At 46.3% G+C, this 21,073-nt stretch overlaps 1 protein-coding gene across 4 annotated transcripts in view; it reads right to left on the reverse strand.

Annotated features, from left to right (window-relative positions):
• WDR11 (WD repeat domain 11) overlaps nucleotides 1-21,073 on the reverse strand; it is an 80,464-nt gene that overhangs the window by 10,984 nt on the left and 48,407 nt on the right. For 3 of the 4 annotated variants that reach the window (XM_067709218.1, XM_067709217.1, XM_067709220.1), the window contains 7 exons: nucleotides 20,470-20,647; nucleotides 19,750-19,845; nucleotides 19,062-19,227; nucleotides 18,448-18,545; nucleotides 17,861-18,006; nucleotides 17,011-17,091; nucleotides 14,644-15,587 (listed from right to left, as the gene is read on the reverse strand). In XM_067709218.1, coding sequence (XP_067565319.1) covers nucleotides 15,431-15,587; nucleotides 17,011-17,091; nucleotides 17,861-18,006; nucleotides 18,448-18,545; nucleotides 19,062-19,227; nucleotides 19,750-19,845; nucleotides 20,470-20,647 — 922 coding nt within the window. In that variant the 3' untranslated portion in view covers nucleotides 14,644-15,430. Of the gene's footprint in view, nucleotides 1-14,643; nucleotides 15,588-17,010; nucleotides 17,092-17,860; nucleotides 18,007-18,447; nucleotides 18,546-19,061; nucleotides 19,228-19,749; nucleotides 19,846-20,469; nucleotides 20,648-21,073 lie in introns of those variants that run through there. The other variant, XM_067709219.1, reaches the window with a different exon arrangement.

Here is a 21,073-nt window from a genome sequence, read left to right on the forward strand (position 1 = left end):
TCTCCATGGAGCGGCCAGACGGCCCACTAATTTGGCTAAGGTAAGGGAAGTCACTCATGGGCCCCAGGAATCTCCAACTGTGTTCCTGGAACGTTTAATGGAAGCCTTTAGACGCTTTACCCCTTATGATCCAACTTCGGAGGAACATAGGGCTACTATAGCAATGGCTTTCATAGATCAAGCGGCCCCGATATTAAAAAGAAATTACAGAGGCTAGATGGCTTGCAGGGATTTTCGCTTCAGGAGTTAGTAAAAGAGGCAGATAAAGTATATAACAAAAGAGAAACAGAGGAAGAGAAGGAAGAAAGAAAGCAGAAAGAGCAGGAAGCCCGTGAAATAAGACGGGATAAGAGACAGGAGAGGAATTTAAGTAAGATACTGGCCACTGTGGTTGGAGGAAGAAATATAGGGGATAGGAATAGGCAGAAAGGGCGAACGGCAGACAGAAGGCGGCCATTAGACAAGGACCAATGTGCCTACTGTAAAGAAAAAGGACATTGGGCGAGAGAATGCCCTAAGAAAAAGAATGGAGGAAGGCCAACCAGAAACAAAATCTTAACATTGGAAGAAGAAGACTAGGAAAGTCAGGGCTCGAACCCTCTCCCCGAGCCCCGGGTAACTCTTAAAGTGGAGGGGGAACCTGTTCAATTTTTGGTGGATACCGGAGCCCAGCACTCCGGCCTTCTCCACTCAAAGGGTCCTATCTCAGCTAAAAGGTCATGGGTACAAGGAGCCACTGGGAATAAACAATATTCATGGACCACACGAAGGACAGTAGATCTTGGGATTGGACGAGTAACCCATTCATTTTTGATTATTCCGGAATGCCCCTATCCTTTGCTGGGAAGAGATTTACTCTCCAAAGTAGGGGCTCAAATCCACTTTCAGCCAGAAGGTCCCACCATAACTGATAATAAAGGAAGGTTACTTCAAATATTGACTATGAAATTAGAAGATGAATATAAATTATACGAGCAGCCTTCATCCTCACGAGTTAATGTTACAGATTGGGTAACTCGGTTCCCTCAAGCCTGGGCAGAAACTGCCGGTATGGGGATGGCCAAAAATCGGCCCCCGGTGCTAGTGGAACTCAAGGCAACTGCCACCCCAATAACGGTCCGTCAATACCCCATGAGTAGAGAAGCCAAAGACGGTATCCGTCCCCATATACAGAGGCTACTAGACTTGGGCATCTTAATAAGATGTCAATCAGCATGGAACACCCCTCTCCTGCCGGTAAAGAAACCAGGAACAAATGATTATCGGCCGGTGCAGGATCTACGAGAGGTAAACAAACGGGTGGCAGACCTCCACCCCACAGTTCCAAACCCTTACAACCTCCTGAGCACTCTTCCACCTCAACATACATGGTATACTGTTTTGGACCTTAAAGATGCTTTTTTCTGTTTAAGACTCTCTCCCCTGAGCAAACCCTACTTTGCCTTCGAATGGAAAGATCCAACATCGGGAATGTCTGGTCAGCTGACATGGACACGGCTACCTCAGGGATTTAAGAACTCCCCGACCATCTTTGATGAAGCCCTCCATCAGGATTTGGCATTATATAGAGAATCAAATCCCCAGGTAACATTACTCCAATACGTTGATGATATTTTATTAGCTGCTGAGACCCAAGAAGATTGTATGAAGGGTACTGAAAAACTGTTAACGGAACTTGGAACCCTGGGATATAGAGCCTCAGCCAAGAAAGCACAAATATGCCAACAACAGGTCAGTTACCTGGGGTATCTATTAAAAGGGGGGCAAAGATGGCTCACGGAGAGCAGAAAGGATACGGTGGCCCAAATTCCGGCTCCCAAAAACGCCAGGCAGGTTAGAGAATTTTTGGGGACGGCCGGATTCTGTAGACTATGGATTCCAGGGTTTGCTGAGCTGGCGGCCCCATTGTACCCCCTAACCAAAAACAGCACTCCTTTCGTTTGGGGCGATAAGGAACAACGGGCTTTTGACCAAATCAAACGAGCTTTACTTTCAGCTCCAGCCCTAGGACTGCCAGATGTAACCAAACCTTTTCATTTATATGTGGCCGAAAATAAGGGCATTGCAAAAGGAGTATTGACTCAGAAATTGGGTCCCTGGAATCGCCCAGTTGCTTATTTGTCAAAAAAATTGGACCCTGTGACATCAGGATGGCCCACCTGTTTAAAGATAATCGCTGCAGTAGCCGTTCTAGTCAAAGATGCTGACAAACTAACTTTAGGACAAAATCTAACGATAACAGCTCCTCATGCCCTGGAAAATGTAGTTCGTCAACCACCGGATAGGTGGCTAACTAATGCCAGGATGACCCATTACCAAACCCTGTTGCTAAACTCAGATCGCATCAAGTTTGCTCCAGCCACAGGACTCAATCCAGCCACCTTGCTACCTGATCCTGACTTGGAAGGCTCCACCATCATGCACGATTGTCAGGAAGTACTGGCCGCAGCACACGGCAGTAGTCCAGATCTGATGGACCTGCCCCTCCCTGATGCTGATTTCACCTGGTTCACGGATGGGAGCAGTTGCCTGGAGGAAGGTAAGCGTCGAACTGGGGCAGCCGTGGTAGACGGAAAACAAGTCATATGGGCAGCGGCACTACCACAAGGGACCTCAGCCCAACGAGCTGAATTAATTGCCCTGACGAGGGCATTAGAGATGGCAGAAAATAAAAAAGTAAACATCTACACAGACAGCAGATATGCGTTTGCTACTGCTCATATCCACGGTGCCATTTACCAACAGAGAGGGCTACTAACTTCAGGTGGCAAAGAAATTAAAAACAAAGACGAAATCGTGGCTTTGTTGACTGCACTCATGCTTCCTACTAAAGTCAGTATCATCCACTGCCCTGGACATCAAAAAGGAAATACCCCAATAATTAGGGGAAATAATATGGCTGACCAAGTGGCCCAAGAAATAGCATCGGGAGAAGTCATTTTAGGACTGTCAGATAAAGTTCCTGAAAAACCAGGCCGCGATGAAGAAATCATCCCGGCCACAACAAAAGGAACTTTGTCCCCTCAGCAAGCAGAATCCATGTTACAACAGATGAACAGATGGACACATTTGGGGACTAAAAAGATGGTAGCCTTGTTACAAAAAGCCGGGTACGAACCCCCTGGAATGACAAAATTAGCTGAACAAATTGTGCAGGAATGCGTCCCATGTCAACAGGTAAATGCTCACAAAGGGAAACTTGAAACTGGAAAAAGACTCAGGGGGGACCGCCCAGGAACTTACTGGGAGGTGGACTTTACCGAAGTGCGTCCTGGAAGGTACGATAATAAATACCTTTTAGTTTTTGTAGACACTTTTTCAGGATGGAGGCTTTCCCAACAAAGAAAGAAACAGCTGCTGTAGTAGCCAAGAAGATTTTAGAAGAAATTTTTCCTCGATTTGGAGCACCAAAGGTAATAGGGTCTGATAATGGTCCAGCCTTCGTCGCCCAGGTAAGTCAGGATGTGGCCAGATATTTGGGGACTGATTGGAAATTACATTGTGCCTATAGACCCCAAAGTTCAGGTCAGGTAGAAAGAATAAATAGGACTCTAAAAGAGACCCTAACCAAATTGTCCTTGGAGACTGGCGGTACCGATTGGACGGTGCTCCTTCCTTTGGCCCTATTCCGGGTTAAAAATACACCTCCCCGATACCATCTTACTCCTTTTGAAATATTATATGGTGCCCCGCCTCCCCTCCTCACTTTAAGAAAAGAAATAAAACCTGATTGTCAAAATAACACTGACTTATATGCTAGGCTACTGGGACTCCAATTGGTCCAGAAAGAAATATGGTCCCAACTCGCCGAGGCCTACCAACCGGGAACACCGGGAGAAACTCATCCTTTCCAAGTCGGAGACTCCGTATACGTCCGTCGGCATCGAACCCAGACGTTGGAACCTCGATGGAAAGGACCATACACCGTCCTCCTCACCACCCCAACGGCCATAAAAGTGGACGGCATCGCTGCCTGGATCCATGCTTCACATGTGAAGGCTGCACCAGCGACGGTATCATCAGGATGGCGGGCCCAAAGGACCGACAACCCGCTCAAACTCAAGCTTCTACGAACCTAAGACTTATAATTTTGGTTTTACTACCTTTACTGACTGTAAGTGATTTTAGCCCTCACCTCCCCCAACGTTTAACTTGGCAGGTAATTTCTCAGACTGGAGATGTAACCTGGTCCATTAGTCATACTGCACCCCCCTGGACCTGGTGGCCAGATCTTTTTCCTGATGTTTGTAAATTGGCTATAGGAGCACCTTATTGGGATACAGAAGATTCTCATGATATGAACACTGCCCCTTCCAAAGTTTCGGAAACTGATTGGTTTGGGCCGGGTTGCAAAAATGCAGGCAAAAGAATGATGCTTGGTATCCTCACTTTCTACGTATGCCCTGGGTTCCACCGCCCTCGATCTCTGAATTATAAATGTGGTGGAACTGAAAACTTTTATTGCAAAAGCTGGGGATGTGAAACTACCGGGGATACTAATTGGAAACCCACCTCAACTTGGGATTTTATTACTGTAACGGCTAATTATTCTCATAATGAGGATACCAGACACCGGAGTAAATGTTCAGGATGGTGTCATACCCTTAAAATTTCCTTTAGTAATCCCGAAAAAAAGAGATAAAAAATGGATAAATGGTCATTCTTGGGGCATTAGATTTTACATGAGGGGATATGATTTAGGAATATTAATGACCCTTAAGCTAAAGATTGAGACTCCTGCTCCTATATCAATAGGCCCAAATCCCGTACTTGGCCCCCCTTTGCTTCCCCCGGCCCCTTCAACTACGTCAACAAAGAATGAAACTAATGAAACCTCTGGATCCAAAGAACCCACAGTTAAGCCTGGGACTCCTCAGGATAGGATGCTTTCTTTGGTGCAGGCAGCCTTTACGGTTCTCAATGCTACAAACCCAGAGGCTACAAAATCATGTTGGCTTTGCTATGCTGCCCCTCCCCCTTATTATGATGCTATAGGATATAGCTCCAACTATACTAATTCTACCTCCTCAGACCAATGTCGATGGAAGCAAAAAGGGAACAGTAAATTAACCCTGTCCTCGGTTTCTGGAAATGGTACTTGTATAGGAACACCTCCCCAGTCCCATAGACACCTTTGTCATGATTTTAGCCTCCCTTCAGGCTCAGGATATCTTGTACCTCCTCAAGATGGATGGTGGGCATGTAACACGGGGCTCACCCCTTGTGTCTCTTTAGAGGTTCTTAATACTTCAGCTGACTTTTGTGTTAGTGCAATTAGTCCCTAGACTTATCTACCATTCAGACTCATCCTTTTTAGATGAATATGTAGGAAAAACAAAAAAACAAAAGAGAACCTGTAACCCTCACATTGGCTGTCCTCCTAGGACTAGGAATATCTGCCGGGATAGGAACAGGAACCACAGCCCTCATACAACAACCCCAGTATTATGCAAGTTTAAGACAGGCTGTAGACATCGACCTTCGAGCATTAGAAAGTTCCATAACTCAACTAAAGGAATCACTCACCTCACTTTCAGAAATGGTGTTGCAAAATAGGAGAGGCCTAGATTTGCTGTTTCTTAAGGAAGGGGGATTATGCGCCGCTCTAAAAAAAGAATGTTGCTTTTACATTGATCATTCAGGAACCATTACCAAAACCATGGATAAACTAAGGGAATGCTTAGATAAAAGGCAAAGGGAGAGAGAAAACGAAAAAAGATGGTTTCAATCATGGTTTGATAAGTCCCCCTGGTTTACCACCTTAATCTCTACTCTGTTGGGACCTCTTACTGTTTTATTGTTGATTTTAACTTTTGGACCATGTATTCTAAATCGCTTGATAGCATTTATTAGAGAACGTATCAGTACTGTACAAGTTCTAATGTTAAGACAACAGTACCAAAGTTTACGAACAGAAGGTTGAGATTCCATGATTGGAATCAATAGTCACAAGAAAAAGGGGGAAATGTGGGACTCGAGGGACATTGTTCCAGCTAATGATTAAGAACTCTCCAGACAATAGGGGCTTCTTAGACAATGGGTGAATTTCCAGGATGTCCGGCCCCCTTCCGAGAAGGAGGGAGATAAACAAAATGTAAAAAAGGTGTCTGTCAAAGACCAATCAGGAAGCTGGGGACAAGTTCCCTCTCTGGTCCGAGCCTAAGCCGGGACCAATCAGCAGGAAAACACAACCAAATCTATAATTTACATACGGGGAAGTGGGAACCTATAAAACTGACATATTCGCGCCCAAAAGGGGTTCCTTCTTCGACCTCCTGCGTGAGGACCAAGGAACCCCGGTGCACCGGCCTTCAATAAACCTCTTGCGTTTTGCATCGGCTTCCGACTCTTGTTGTTTCCTGGGCGAGTCGAAACTCCTAGGAGACCGCGCAGGTCTAACACCATCTGATGATCGGAGGCATCAGGCTTTGGATTTCTGAGACAGTCCTGATTTGAATTCATTCATCCATACTTTCACACATTCACTTATTTAGCAACTGTTTCTCGAGCACCAACTATGTATTCTACAGACTGTGCTGGCTGTTTGGCATTTGGTCCCTACCCTTATTGATACGGTCCAGTGGGAAAGACAGATAGGAGAACACAAACTGCACAGAGAATGAATCTGCTGAAATTAATTAGTCACAATGATAATAAGCTCTATGAAGAGGACATTCTGGGTGCTCTGATAGGCAGGAGGTCACAGCCCAGGGAAAGAGAGGATTATAAAACAGCGTGAAGACACGTCTTATGAAGGAGGTGGTCCCGAGTGCTACGGGAGAGGGAAGGATGCCTCACAACAAACCTTCCCAGGTGGGGTACAAGGGAAACCCAGAGAAAAGACATCACAGAGGTTGAGGATTGGTGGGCTGATTCTTTTTACCATTAGAATTTAAACATGACTTTTATTATGGGACGATTTTTTATTGTTAAACATTTTTAAAATATAGATAATACAGTACATCATGTAGATGTAACCACTGACAAGAGTTTGCTCTAGAGCCTTCTGAATATTTTTATGTCAATCTACGTGATATATATATTATACTATACTATACTATACTATACCATACCAGCCATCATACTATATTGTTTGGTGATTTGCTTTTTAAATGAACAATCTACCTGGGCATTCTTTCTTCCTGCCCGCTGTGTGTGAGCACCACTCTGCTAGTACTTGGCTGTTCCAGGTGCATCCAATGCTTCTTTCATTCTAATACCCATCAGGTTGTCTCCCCGCCCCCAAGTGTACCCCGAACACGTCAAACCACTGGAAGGGATTTTCTTATTAAAGATGTGGTAACTTTAAGAAAACAGTGGCAGTGTTGTAGGGCTTCCTGTGAGAAAATCATTACACAGGTGCAGAGATACTGATCCCCCAAGGGCAGGGGAGCATAAACTATGGATCTGGGAGCTCCAGGCAAGAGCGGGAGAAGTGTGGGCTCTGCACAGGCAGAGACTGGGAGGGTAGGGGCAGGGAAACAGCAGTGTGTGGGGAACCGCACTGGGAAAGGCAGAGCCTAATTGGAAGGGGAGCAGAGGGATGGGGGCTGCAGCGCTCGCTCACTGCCCACTCACCTCTCTGAACAGACACTCGAGGGGTCAACGTCAGTAACAAGGACCAAAGGCTTCTTCCCACAGGCTGGCAATCAGCAGCAGAGCCATGTGTCCGCTCTGTGCCCTAGACCAGACATGGCCCTGGGACTCAGCATCTGAGGGTGACAGAGCCTTCCACCGAGGTTCTGGTGACAGCAAGGCAGGAGCGAGGGAGGAAAACAGCTCCCAGTGTGAGGGTCTCCTTGAAGCAGCATGGGGGTACCCGCTGGGGGTGCAGAGGGCAGGTGAGGAACTAGGACACAGAGAGACGTCTGGGGACAGGAGAAAGCTCAGAAAAGCAACATATGCACGTGCACTGCACTTCACAACCTATTAGCTGCTCGCAGAATTCTGCATCAGTATCAGCATGATGATTGTGTTAAAAGTAGGGAAATTCAGATCACACAGCAGAGCGCTCAGGCAAGTGACAGAGGAAAGACCCACCCTGGGGCTTTCCCCTGTCTCTGAAGGGTCCAGAGAGTGGGCCAAGATATCTGTGAAGAGGTGGACGCACCCCTATGCTGAGAAGACGGTTCTTTCTAAGCCGTCGGGGTCTTTGATGAAAGGAGTAGCCATCCAGGGCACATCAGCTCTTAGTTGCCATCACTCTGATACGAGAATAGCAGAGGGATAAGCGAGTAAACTCAGTCCTGACCGCACATTAAAATCACTCGAGGCGCTATGCAAACCTCGATGCTCAGACCCCAGCTCTTGAGACTCCAACTGAACAAGGCTGTGTGGTTATATGAATTTATTTAAAAAGTTTACACACACTAATCAGGTGACCTGGAGTGAGACAGAACTGTCTGGGACCCTACCCTCAGAGCCCGAGTGCATCCAGGAGGGGCCCTCGGTAGTTCAGGGAGACCATGGTGCTCCGAAGAGTTGGATGTCCTTTAGCTCTCTCTGCCTATTAACAAAGTGAAGCTAGTAAATGAAGTGCGATGCTGATGCTTTCTTATTTTTATGATCATGGCAGTCACAAACTATTGGCACCAGAGCTGATGCTGGCCCAGAGATGTATTTTCTTGGGCATGAACTGGCTTTCTGGAAATCTGAGCCAACATTGAAACATCTGGATATCTCATGTAGCTATTTCGACTTGCAGCTCCTTTTGAAAGATCGAAAGATCTGACCCTTGGTGCTCCAGTGGCGCTGCTTCTGTGCCAACAGGCAGCCGGTGCTGAGTCGTGGCCACTGCTCTCCTTCCTGAGTCTGTAGCCATGGACCCCCTGCGCAGGGTGGGCTTCAGCACCGCACCCCCAGTCTTACTGGCGCTTATGACTGACTTTCTGATTTGTTCTGGGGCCTGTGGATCCCAGTCATTCGTAAAAGAAAAAGTTTGGGTCCATCTGAACCTAATCTACTAAAATCCAGCAACACAAATCCAGTTGCTCACAGCTCTTTGTGCAACACCAGAAATATGGGTACATTTCACTCTGTCCCAGGGACCAGCCAAACAATACTAACCAACTAGTCAAAAATACAGCAACACTGTGTGCTTTCATTTTTAAAATGTCATAACCACAAGCACATCTAGAGAAAAAAAAGCTGTTGACCTCGACATTGCTGGTCATTTCCAAGTTCCCTGGTGTACACTGTGTGTGTTCCTTTGCTCACTGGTGCAAGGTAAGCGTTATCAAAAGCAATGGAAGATTTGACAGTGACTTGCTTTCTCTGGCTGAACTGGGGGGAGAGTGCCTTCTGTGGCATTTACAGTGCACAGTGCAGCCCTTAGACCATGCAGGTGAGAAACCAGGGCTGCTGAGTCTTACCTTTTTCTTCAAGAAGTGGCCAAAATGTTTTTTCCTGGGTTTATACATGGTGACAGAGAAGCTCCTGCCTTTTCCTTCTCACCCACTGTCAGCAATGCGGCTCTGACAACGCAGCTCCCCCGCTACCTGGAGCAACTGATGGGAGCCGCTGGCCGGTTCTCTGGTGAGCAGAGTGCGCAGGGCTGGGCCCCAGCTGGGCCCTCACGGGCGTCTGAGCTGGTCCACATGCTCCTCCCACCCAGCCCCAGGGGACGTATCCAACACTGCTGAAAAATGGAACCATTTGCTGGTGTTGGTTCTAGGTCAGTTTCCACAACCTCACCTTTCTTTGCGCTTTTCACCTGCCTGGACCAGCTGGGCTCATTCCTGCCCATCTTTCAGGGCCATGCTGACACCTACTCCCCAGGAGGCCCCAGTGAGTCACCTGCTCCCTGTCCTTTCTGAACCCCACTGCACCTGCTGTGCGCCTTTCCTGGTTTGTCTTCCACTGTTGGCCGTGTGTCCTTTCACGGCCACTCCCGGTGGATTCTGTTCAGTCCTTCCGCTGCCGGGGGTGAACGTCCCCTCGTGCCCAGGGCTGCTCTTCACTTCTCTACTCCATGTCAGCCCCACCCAGTTGTAGGGAGGTGCCTCCCACAGAAGGTGGTGGCTCAGTCCACGCTCGGAGCTTGGCGGTTCCCACAGGTAAGGACAGGGCAGGGAGGGGCTGGGGAGGCAGCAGAGGGCTGGGGTGCAGGAAGGTGATGTGCGTCTCAGGCAGGAGGAGACTTGCTGCGTATGGGGGAGACGGTCAGGGAGGAACTGCTGGACGTGGACGGAGCAGGTTTCTGGAGATGCCTCATGGAGAGAAGGTGGTCCACCCTGGCTCCAGATCAAGTTCTTTCTGCTCAGAACAAGTTTTTCCGTGATGCCAGAGTGGGCGACAGACGTTAGGGATGCCGAGAGCCACTTTCCGTCTTCCTTTTCTCTCCCTTCCTCCCGGCCTGTTCTAATCCTGCTGGTCTGTGTCTCACAAGCAAGACTCCCCGTCCTGAACGAAAGCTGACAGTCTCATCCATCTTCCCATGAGCAGCGACGCAGACAGAACACACACGTTCCTGAATAACTTCTAAGGACTCGGGTATCCTCTGGACTGATGAGCCCTCCCATCTGTCATCTTTCTCTCAACCACCCTGGGAGGCAGGCAATATTATCCCCCTCTTACAAAGGAGGCTCAGGTGACAGCTTGCCCAAGGTCAGGCAGCTAGATGGCAGGGACATGCCATCCCGAGGCCACGCTCTCCTCTTTGTTCCACACCTTGGGCACTGGTGTTCAGAACCACTGCTGAACAGGTTTGCAAAAGCAAAAGCAAAACCCAAGGCTTGGCTGACAGTTACTCTGCTAGCCAGTGTGGCTCCGGCAGACCCTCTGCAATGTGCAGTGGCATCGCCAAGAGCACAAACTTAAATCAGATTCTTAAGATCCCTTGAATTAACTAATGCTAGACCCTTGCTAGAACACGATCCTCTACAGGACAGCCTTCCCGCTGCTTCACGGGACACGGTCTATTTTTCTTGTCCTACTCTTGACAGATATTAGCAACTTAAGACACGCAAGGGCCTATTGTCCAATTACGTTCCCGATGCGCACTTGAGACCACTGGGAAGTGAACCTAATCCACAGAACTAAGTTTTGTTGCTGGACAGATGGTTCTTAAGAAAACGATCCGAATCATTTCCCCCCAAATCAGCCTTTAAGAAATCTCGTTTCTCAGGCCTTCCTCCTTCCCTCACTCCCTCCCACAATGTATCTGTGCCAACTTACAGTTTGCCAGTTTCCTCCTCAGTTGAGCTTTTCCATTTGATTAGGTTGCAGGCTTATCCATCCTCCCCTTCTGATAACCGCACTTCCTGGCTCATCCATATGGGGTTACACGAAGCCCGAGTCATCAGTTGCTGAGACTTCCCCCACCCAGGGTTTCTGTCCAGAAACATCTGTACCCTGTGAACTCACGTCAGCAACAGTAATGCCTACCACAGGCTTAGGGTGTAACGATTTTTCATCTTCCACCCTGCCTGAAGCATGAAAGCTCTAGATGGTAGAATGTCAAAATACTGGAATAAAATGAGGTCTTATTACAGCAGAACATGTTAGGAGGTGTCTGGAGTAAGACTGAGATTTGCTTAAAATTGCTGGTAATGAAACAGCTCTTGGATATAAATTTTCTGTCGTCTGCTGATGTCATCTATCATTGATTGATGACGTATATATACCATCTATTTATCTCAGAACTGTCAGAAATAAGACTAAGGTCAGCCCAGGTGATACATGTTGTACGTAGTTTCCTAGACCCACTGCCATGGGAATTGGGGCCCATAAAGGAGCCGGATGCGATGACGCTTATAACAACATGTTTCTGAAAAGAGCTAAGTTCTAGTGTACCTAGTCAGAGAAGGATCACTGATCTGTACCCGGAAAAGACAACTGGACATCTGAAATTTCATCTCAAGTTGGCATTATGGGCCTAGAGTAGGAGTGGGTAAACTTTTTCCTGTAAAGGGCCAGACAGTAAATATTTTAGGTTTTATAGGACATAGAGTATCTGTTGCAAATACTCAAATCTCTTGAATTGAAAGCAGCTACAGACACTGAACAAATGGTCATGGTTGTTCCAGTAAAACTTTGTTTACAGAACAGGCAGGCCTGCAGGCCGCACTTTCAGCTCTTCATCTTGAGGATGTCCCGGAACAAGGGCCCCTTCCCGTGCAGCCCACCCACCTGCCCCCGCTCCCCTCCAGCCCGCACTGCTGCCCCACACCAGCCCGCCGACTTCAGTTTCAAGAAGACAGTCAACGCGAGAGAAAACGGACCCAAGCAACATTTTTAAGGCGGTGACTGAGGAATGTCTTTTTATCTAACCTTGAAGTCTTACCTAATTTGTGCAATCTTTCTGAAGCTGTACATCACAGGGTTTTTAACAGCCTTCTTGCCTAACTGCACTTGGCTTTGCTAAAAATAAATATGGAAGATGGAAAAGCTAAATATCAAACCCAAATCACCTACGGAACCTAGAATGTCTTTCCTTCTCTTGTACTTAGGACAGTTACTTTCACCTTGACTAAGCCATATTTCTCAATGTCACTGAAAAAAATAAGGAGGGTCGGTGGTGTTTAGTTGGCCTTTCTCGGTCTGAGAGCCAAATGCTGAGGCAAAATGCCTGCAGGGACTCATCTGAGAGCCGCAGTCACCGAAAATCTGAGTGCGAGAGAAGTGGGGCCTTCATGGCATTGTTCTGCGCGGACCCGGCATGGCTGACGGAGCAAACACATGCAAGGAGCCTTTAAGGACAAGAAAGGCAAGTGGGGCAATCTGCCCATCCGAGTGCCCTTTGGGCCTGCCCATCTAATTGGATTCCAGCAGTTCTCAGGAGAACTGCATTCCTAAAGCCCAGCTCCTTCGCTTTTCTTCTTTTAAAACACCAGCACCTTCAAGTATAACCAATTAAAAATCCCTTTACATTTTAACTGACAGACTTCTTTCATTCACAAGTTGTTTTGAGTCAGTCAAATCAGTTACAAGATGGGAGCAGAAGCTTTTGTTCTTCTAAAATAGATCGCAAAGAAACAGAGCCCTACTGGCTCAGAGAATATTCTCACTTGTCTGACATTTCTGCCTTGCAGAATTCTTTTATCCTAGCATGACAACAAGTTTGTACCTGAACACTTCACGTCAATCATGAAGTGCTGCTGAGGAGAATGAAATACTACAGGTGATCACGAGCTGAGGATTCACTGAAACCTAATCCTGTCTTCATGCAAGATGAAATCTCCAGGCAACAAACAGTCGAGAGAGGAACTGTTTTCATACTGAGGTGAGGTCTATTCTGTAGAGAATTTCTGATTAGTTGCATCTGGGAGGGACATGAAGCTTGTATTGATGCTGCTCTGATATCTATTTTAGAAGAACAAAAGGTTCTGCTTCCACCTTCAAAGCAATGGAAATACCTAAAGCAAGAGTGCGGGCAGGCCGAGAGCGTGCCACCACCCACAGAACAATTACTAACCGAACAGGAGAAAGGTAACAGTGAGCGACAGGAAATGGCTCTGTGAGAGCAGCCAGAGGAGTGGTCTCACACGGGGCCTCCCTTGCGCAGAAGCCCCTGCCCACCAGACCAGGTTTCTCCCCTCCACCCAGGCTTCCTTCATTGCCAAGGGAAGGGCCAAGGGCCTGACAAGCACACCTGTGGGGACCTGCACAGGGAGACACCTGCTGACCTGAAGTCACGGTCACTCTCCTTCCCAACTGCCGCTGCTTGTGTCACCCTGGGAAGCCTCCTTTGCTAATGCACTGATAACATGATGTGCTTAAAGACCTTCCGTGGGAAGGCAAGCTGAGGTTCAGAAAGACTGACTGTGAATGTGATTCACCTGCCCTTGAATTCGAATGCTCACCAGAGGGGCGTCTTGACACAGACTGGCTGCCATCCTCACCAGCCGGTCTGTGACACGTTCCAGGCTCTCGGGCCTCTTTGCTCCGCTGCTGCCAAGCTGCGCCTGGTCCGCTCCTCCATTCCCACAGTCAGGCAACAGCTCACTGCCTATTTGCTGGCCTCTACTCCAAAGCACATTTAACTTTCAAGATGCCCTATGCTGGAATTTCTTCTTTTTTCTCTCTGCTTACTAAGGCCAGCATTCTTTTCTCCTTTAGCTAATTGACGGTTGAATTAAGTCTATCCTGACAAGCATTTAACTAATAAACAATATAAAGAGAGCTGGGTTTGCCCATGGCCTTCAAAAATTCTATGTAACCTACCTAGGCAAAGAAAGGGCAAGAAGGTTAGCCAATCACAGGACCAATGAATGGGTCCTGGGTTTCTTCTAGGACATTTAGCCGAAGCACTGGCCTGGGAACAAGCAATCCCAGGACAGGCTCTTCCTCTCCATGGATCTCAGTTCCTTGTCCGATGGGGCAGACTGATTGATATCTAAGGGTAGAGACTACGATTTTATCTAAAAACACCTCCTGGTGGGTGTTACGATACGTGCCACTGTGGACATCCAGGAGGAGAAGACAGGAAGGCCATTTCCTCACCTCTGAGAGCCACAAGCCAAGCCCCGCCCACCCAGGAACTCAGAGGCAGCTCTATCCTGGGGCCCAAGCCCCCGCAGCCCAGGTTCTCCGGGTTCAGCAAAGTGGCTCGGATGCTGGAGGGCCGGCAGCTCGACGGACTCCTGAGGCACCAGCCCAGCACCCGGCCTGGTGCGCAGCAGCTCAGAGAACAAAAGGCCTGGCTGGGATGAAGTCCCTTTTTATTTATCATTTCTGTAAATTATACACATTTAAATTTTTAGCGATAATTTATAGCAGTCACATCTCATATAGTTCAGTCATTGGAAGAAAACAAAGAATATTAAAGAACAGTGCCTTCAGAGAGGAGGTTACTGTAACACATCACTGGAGTTAAAATCCAAAATATACAAGACTCCACATACTGGAACAAAACATAAAGCTTACAATTTCTCTATGAGCCTACGAACCTGAAATTACAAAATTTAGCAGCTGCCTAAATCAGGAAATCAACAGTTCTGTTTTCAAGGTAAGAAAACAAGGAATGCTATGGTAAGTCACGTTTACTGCTTAAATGTTTCTGCTCTGTTTGTACCTGGAATGACTGTATATAAACACAGGCAAAGCACAGATTTCAGAATCGGTCTCACAAACTACTTTTACTATAGATTTTAATCTAGTCAATGAGAAAAGCAATTCAGTTGCTTGGATCTTAAGTTTTAAAAAAATTAAAAGTGTTTCCAGGGACTCTTAAAACTGTCTCCAAAAGTATAAAATGTTATACTTTCAAAATCTGAAGCGTTCCCATCTTTGTCTGAGATAAATACAGGTCCTAGAACCTGCTCCTGACAGCATAAACGTTCACATACTGCTGTGCACATGTAGTGAAACAGCCCACAAGGACCCCGGCAGGGACGGCATCATCATGAGCCTGGGCTGTGACCGTCCACAGCCAGACCAACGCCCCGGCCGACTGCTCGTGAGGCCGCGTGCCATGGTACATGCTGACCTGTCACTCTGCAGTCAGTTCTTGCTTAGGAAACTCCAGCTCATTCAATAAATCTTTGCCAGCTGCTCCAGCTTTTGAAGCAAAAAAAACCGCTCCCTGTTTAAAACCGAGGTTCTTCAAACTTCGGGCATAATCCGCATATATAGCGGAGATGAGTTTCTGTAAACCACAGTTAAGGAAAAGAAGGGCAAAAAGGGCTCCACCAGCTTCCCACAGGCCGGAAACAATGACCAGCTCTGCTGGAGTGTCCACGGGAGGGCAGCACGGGAGAAGCACAGGTACCTCTTCCCTGGGGGAGGGCAACTCCTGGCAGGGGGAGGTGATGTCTCAGTGTGTAATGTCCCTGCACTTGCACCAGCTGAGCCCAGAGCCTGTCCTTCTACAAGACCCAACTAACATCCTCCCAGATTCTCCAAGGTCTAAATGCACTCAACGACTGGAGAAAGAAGGATGACAGAAGTGAAACTCATGTGCATACCCTCATGCCATTTGAAAGTCGGAGAGGCTGGTGGTTTAAGAGGCAGATGAGCTTCACTAAGAGCTTCTATTTATAAAGCCTGCCCCAAGGCAAGAGCTCCAGATAGCTGGGTGTTGGGATTTTAGACAGCCCTGTTCCACTGTGCTCTGATATCCAAAATGGCTCCTTCAAACTAGAGCCAACTTCCCCAGTGCCTAGATATATGACACTGAATTCAGCTTAATTTTCTGTAAAAAATTATACAGAAAATCAAAACCATGACATGTAGAAATGAGGCCACAATGTAACAATTCAAGAAAAAGTGCAATGATATAACAACAAGGCCTCTGCAAAAACAAGGACCTGGGAGTTGGATTCTCAAGCTCATTCTTTTCAAAGAAACACATGTAACTCAAGTGACGGGTAGAAGAACTGAAATGCTCCTGGTCATACGTGGACCACAGTGACCTGCCTGCACGACACGTCTCTCTGAAGTGCTGCTGTGTCTTGTTCCATGTTAGACTGTCCCTATGGATAACAGCAAGTCTTTCTTTTTATTCTATTCCAATATGCATTTATTCCAGTAGCAGCCTCCTTTACCTTTCCTAAACTAGTCTTCCTCTATCTTCTTTTTTTTTTTTTTTTTTTTGCGGTACGCGGGCCTCTCACTGTTGTGGCCTCTCCCGTTGCGGAGCACAGGCTCCGGACACGCAGGCTTAGCGGCCATGGCTCACGGGCCCAGCCGCTCCGCGGCATGTGGGATCTTCCCAGACTGGGGCACGAACCCGCGTCCCCTGCATCGGCAGGCGGACTCTCAACCACTGCGCCACCAGGGAAGCCCCCTCTATCTTCTTTTTAAGTTCAAACAAAACATTACAAAATTCGGGCTCCCTCCCTTTTACAGCCCTTCCTGACCCTCCGTCTATCTCACAGCTGATGCCGCTGGTGCAACAACCTTCTTTCTGATTCCCTCCCTCTCGTTTCTCCCTCTTTCCTGGCTCTGGAGGGTCAGAATACAGATCTTTCTCGATAGAATAGCTCTTCCCCGGCAGCACAACCGAGAGAGATTCTAAAACCCGCTACGGCATCTGCTTCCTCCTCCACACACATGTCCCGGCAAAGGATATCTGTGTCCTCGCTGACTTCAATCGCACCGTACTTGAGACAAGCTTCCACAAACAAGGCCGCTCTGTCGAAGTACCTCATGCTGCTCAACAGAACACGAGTTAGGTGCTGTAATTTATGGTATCTGAGAGAACCATCCCAGGGCGTGTTTCTATGTAAAGACTTGTACACACTCTCCTCGGAAGCCTGAGTGCTGGGTAAGTCACACCAGCACCGTTCTCAGCCCCGGCTTAGAGGAAAGGAAGGGAGAATTCTCACGCCCCAACCTCCCGCTCTTTTTTATTAATACTTAAAAAAAATTTGTGAAATCGTTGAATTTCACAGAAATCTACAGAGATAGGACAAGGATCCACGTACCCACTGCCCAGATTTAACAAGTAAGCTTTTGTAGTATTTGCCTCAACCTACCTCCCTTAGATTTTAAATAAATAAAATGTCCTATAACAAGTGATGAGTATTAATTACCCTTCAAGGTTGTCAGAGGGGACACCTCCAACTCGCCACACTTTCTTCACCCTTCCTACTGCCTTCTAGCCTTCATCTCAGTTGCTCTACTCAAAGACGAATTGTCCCCAATTCTCTGAAGACTTTTTTAATATTCTTTTTAAACAGGTACCTGTTAGGTGTGACTAGCATATTGGTAGGAAAATAACACAGTTCCTAGACCAAATGAAGAATTAATAAACACAGACTGTTCCATCCCTTTAGGTTTCTTTTTTAAATAAACCTAAAATGTATGCTTCTCCCTTCACTCCCGACACCGAGGACTACCCTCCACCCGGCAGAGCCTCAGGACAGCGTAAGGTGGTTAATCCCGGGTGGTCCTGACCAGCTGTGGACACTGGGTGTACCTGTGAAGCGTCTCAGCCACGCTGGAAAAGCAGCCCAGGGAGAGGAGGACCAGGAGGGCCTTTGACTTCTGGTTCACTTGAGGGGAGCAAAGGTGGTCAACCCAGCGCTTTAAAACATCAGCGCACTCTTCTGGATTTAAACGGACCTGGGAAAGACGCCCACGTTAAAAACAGAGACATCCTGCACTACAGAAAGGAAAAGAATTGAATCGAAATGGGATCTGTACCTATGAAACAAAGCTCGGCTCTGCTTTACTACACACCCCCTGATGCTGCAGCACCACGACCAGCAGTGACGGGGACCCACACCTTCGGGGCCGACAGGCCTGGCAACACCTCTGGGCTGAGTCTGGGCTCACACCCCAGTAGGGAGAGGAGGCAGCTGCTTTCACTTAATTGCTACGAATGCAACCTCCAATTTGCAATCAGAAATGTAATTTATACTCAAAGAATAAGAGGATGAAAGTTGCAAGAAAATATTCGCAAAGCCGCTTTGCAGCCACAAAAATGCTTCTAAATCTTGAGTCCAAAGTTCAAGACTGAACTTTCTATCCCAAATGTTCAAGGCACCTACTAGAATCACCTACTTTGGCAAGCCACGCTGCCCGGTTCCACTCGCCATAGGTCTGCAGGTAGCGGCAGGCATCTGCAGCTTTGTCTATCAGGCAGAGCAACTGAACACCCTCTGGAAGACAAAACAGCAGCCCCACAAGTGACACTGGAGCTGTCTTTCTGACAAGTCACTAAAGGATAAAATCACCATTTGACTTCATCTGGTCTTGGACATTTTATACCTACCTATTGGAGACATTACTGACTTAAATTTTAAAATAAAATATTAAAATAGGGCTTTACAATGTTACCACTCAAATGAACAGGGTTGGAAGTACAAACACAGTCCAGAAAACAAACAAGTAAAGCCTACCTCACTCACTGGTTTTCAGCATTTAGGGTGCCCAGGTTTATCCAATTTATGCCTATTGTCTTGGCAATTATTAATAGTGCCCCATTTACTCTTTAAAAAGCACTCTGGTCTAGATGATTAAATTATATGGTCATCTTATCAACTGCTAGCAATAATCTTTCTACTTTTCTCCAGTGTATATAAAAAAGAAAGAAATATCCCTAATAACCAATTACTTTCCAGGAGTGGGTCTGATTTTCCAGAGTATTAACGAATATACCCCAAAACATGCCTTACCTGCCAATTTCCCATTGGCAATCATATTAGTTGCCACGAGCTTAATGGTGCTCTGGGAGGGGCCTGACGAGGTGACAGTTGTGACCAAGCAGGCTTTCAGTGAATCACAGTAATAATGCTGGTTATCTGCGCTTGTTTCCAATAACAACTGCACAGCTCTGTCTGTCTAATAAGAGAAACAGTTCTTCTAATTACGAGGCCATTTTCCTCCAACATAACCTTTTAAAATTCATAATTTGGAACACAGAAGTTTTCAGCTTAAAGAGGACTTTTCTCAAAAATGTTCGTGGACACTTTGTTTACATATATACAAGTTGAACAAAAGTACAACACTGCTTCTTTAGGACAAATGTAAAACCACATTCTGGTTTATACAGGTGCTTATGTAAGCTTTGCGCCAGTCAATTCAAAGACACAAAACCAAAACAAAACAAAACTAGTTAGGCCTCATGTGACATTATGGAAGCCAAAATTACAAGCTGGTTAACCATATATATCTTTGCTTTCTCAGAATGTTTGTTGGTCTTATTTCGAAAGAAAGCATAATTTATACTTATACTTCTAAGGAAACACTATATAGTGTGTGTGTGTGTGTGTGTGTGTGTGTGTGTGGTGTAAGTAATGCTGTAAATTACTAATCAACTAGGAACTCCCTGAAACATGAAAAGAGTTATAAAAACTGACATACTTGACCCAAGAGAAGTAGCTGGTCTGTACACTTCCTGGTATGATCATAAGTTGACCGTTTCACCTCCTGGAGATTAACCCTTTCCAGCTGAAATTTCTAGAGTAGAAAAATAAAAGAGAGAGAAAATTGAGGCTGGATTTTAAAACTTTTGACTTATTTAAATTATACTTAAAGTCGTTTTAGTAAACATTACTTTGACTTCTGAGGTTATTAATCAGCTTCATAGAAATCTAACAGTTTAATAAGAATCTAAGGAGAAACAGTGTTGGAATGTATTCTAGTCTGTGTGCAAGTCTGCTTACAGAAACTGCCACTTCAGTAGGGCTGGAAGAAGCATCTCTATGTGTAATTTAGAACTCTACAGGAAGTTAAAAAAATTATGAAACTACCTTTATATATATAGAACAGCAAATTTAAACCAAGTAAATTGTTTGTTATTTATAGAAAATTAATAAAATGAAAAAATTAAAATGAACCAAGTTGAAAAAAAATTTTAAGACCAAAAAAATTAGAAGACTGTTAATAATAAAATTTTAATGTCTATTAAAAAACTCTGTAAGCATTTATGAGCTTTTCAAGTACTGAGTCAATCCTTTAATGTGAATGTGCCAAGGGACTCATTTCTATTACATGGACCTTTACTTAGTGTGAAAGTTTCCTAAGGTTAAGATACTTACAAAGACAGAGCTTTAAAGGTTTTTAATATATGAAACATAATACCTGAAAATAGGCGTTTTCACAGAGCACGTCGTAACATATATCTAGTGGGTTGTTCACTTTGTCCCAAGGAGCAGTTTCTTTAGCAGTTGGTGTGCTTGCTGCCTTCTCCTGGGACAAGCTGTGCAGGTAGTGGGCAGCGACAGTCCAGAAGTGCAGCTCCGATTCATCGCCGTAAAGCCTGGCAAGGGTGAAACCAAAGTTTCCACTGAACTCACACAGCAGCTACTTCCCACAGTAGCTTCAAGTGCTGGGAGCATGGTGCTGGCATGTGAAAGACCACGTGCTGGGCTGGGTGGAAGAGGTGAAGCTGCAAGTCCTCCAGCCCTGTTACTGCGTCTCAAACAGCACAGGGCTCTGACTGCATGAGGCCCCTTCAGACCCAAATCCCGCTTTGTTCTGTGTTAAGAGGAACACCATGGTTCTTAAGCCTGGGCCATTATTTACCTGGTTTGCCATTAGCATACCTTTCAATCTGGACCAACTAAGGAAGAAGTTCCTCTGGAATAACTGACTAGATAAGGTGTGGAAATAATATGCTATTTATTCTCTGGGGAGTGGAGGGAAATGTCTTTTTTTATAAGGGACAACTCTACTGTACAGTAAG

This window comes from Pseudorca crassidens, chromosome 16 (genome assembly GCF_039906515.1).
Source record: "Pseudorca crassidens isolate mPseCra1 chromosome 16, mPseCra1.hap1, whole genome shotgun sequence".
Taxonomy (NCBI): domain Eukaryota; kingdom Metazoa; phylum Chordata; class Mammalia; order Artiodactyla; family Delphinidae; genus Pseudorca; species Pseudorca crassidens.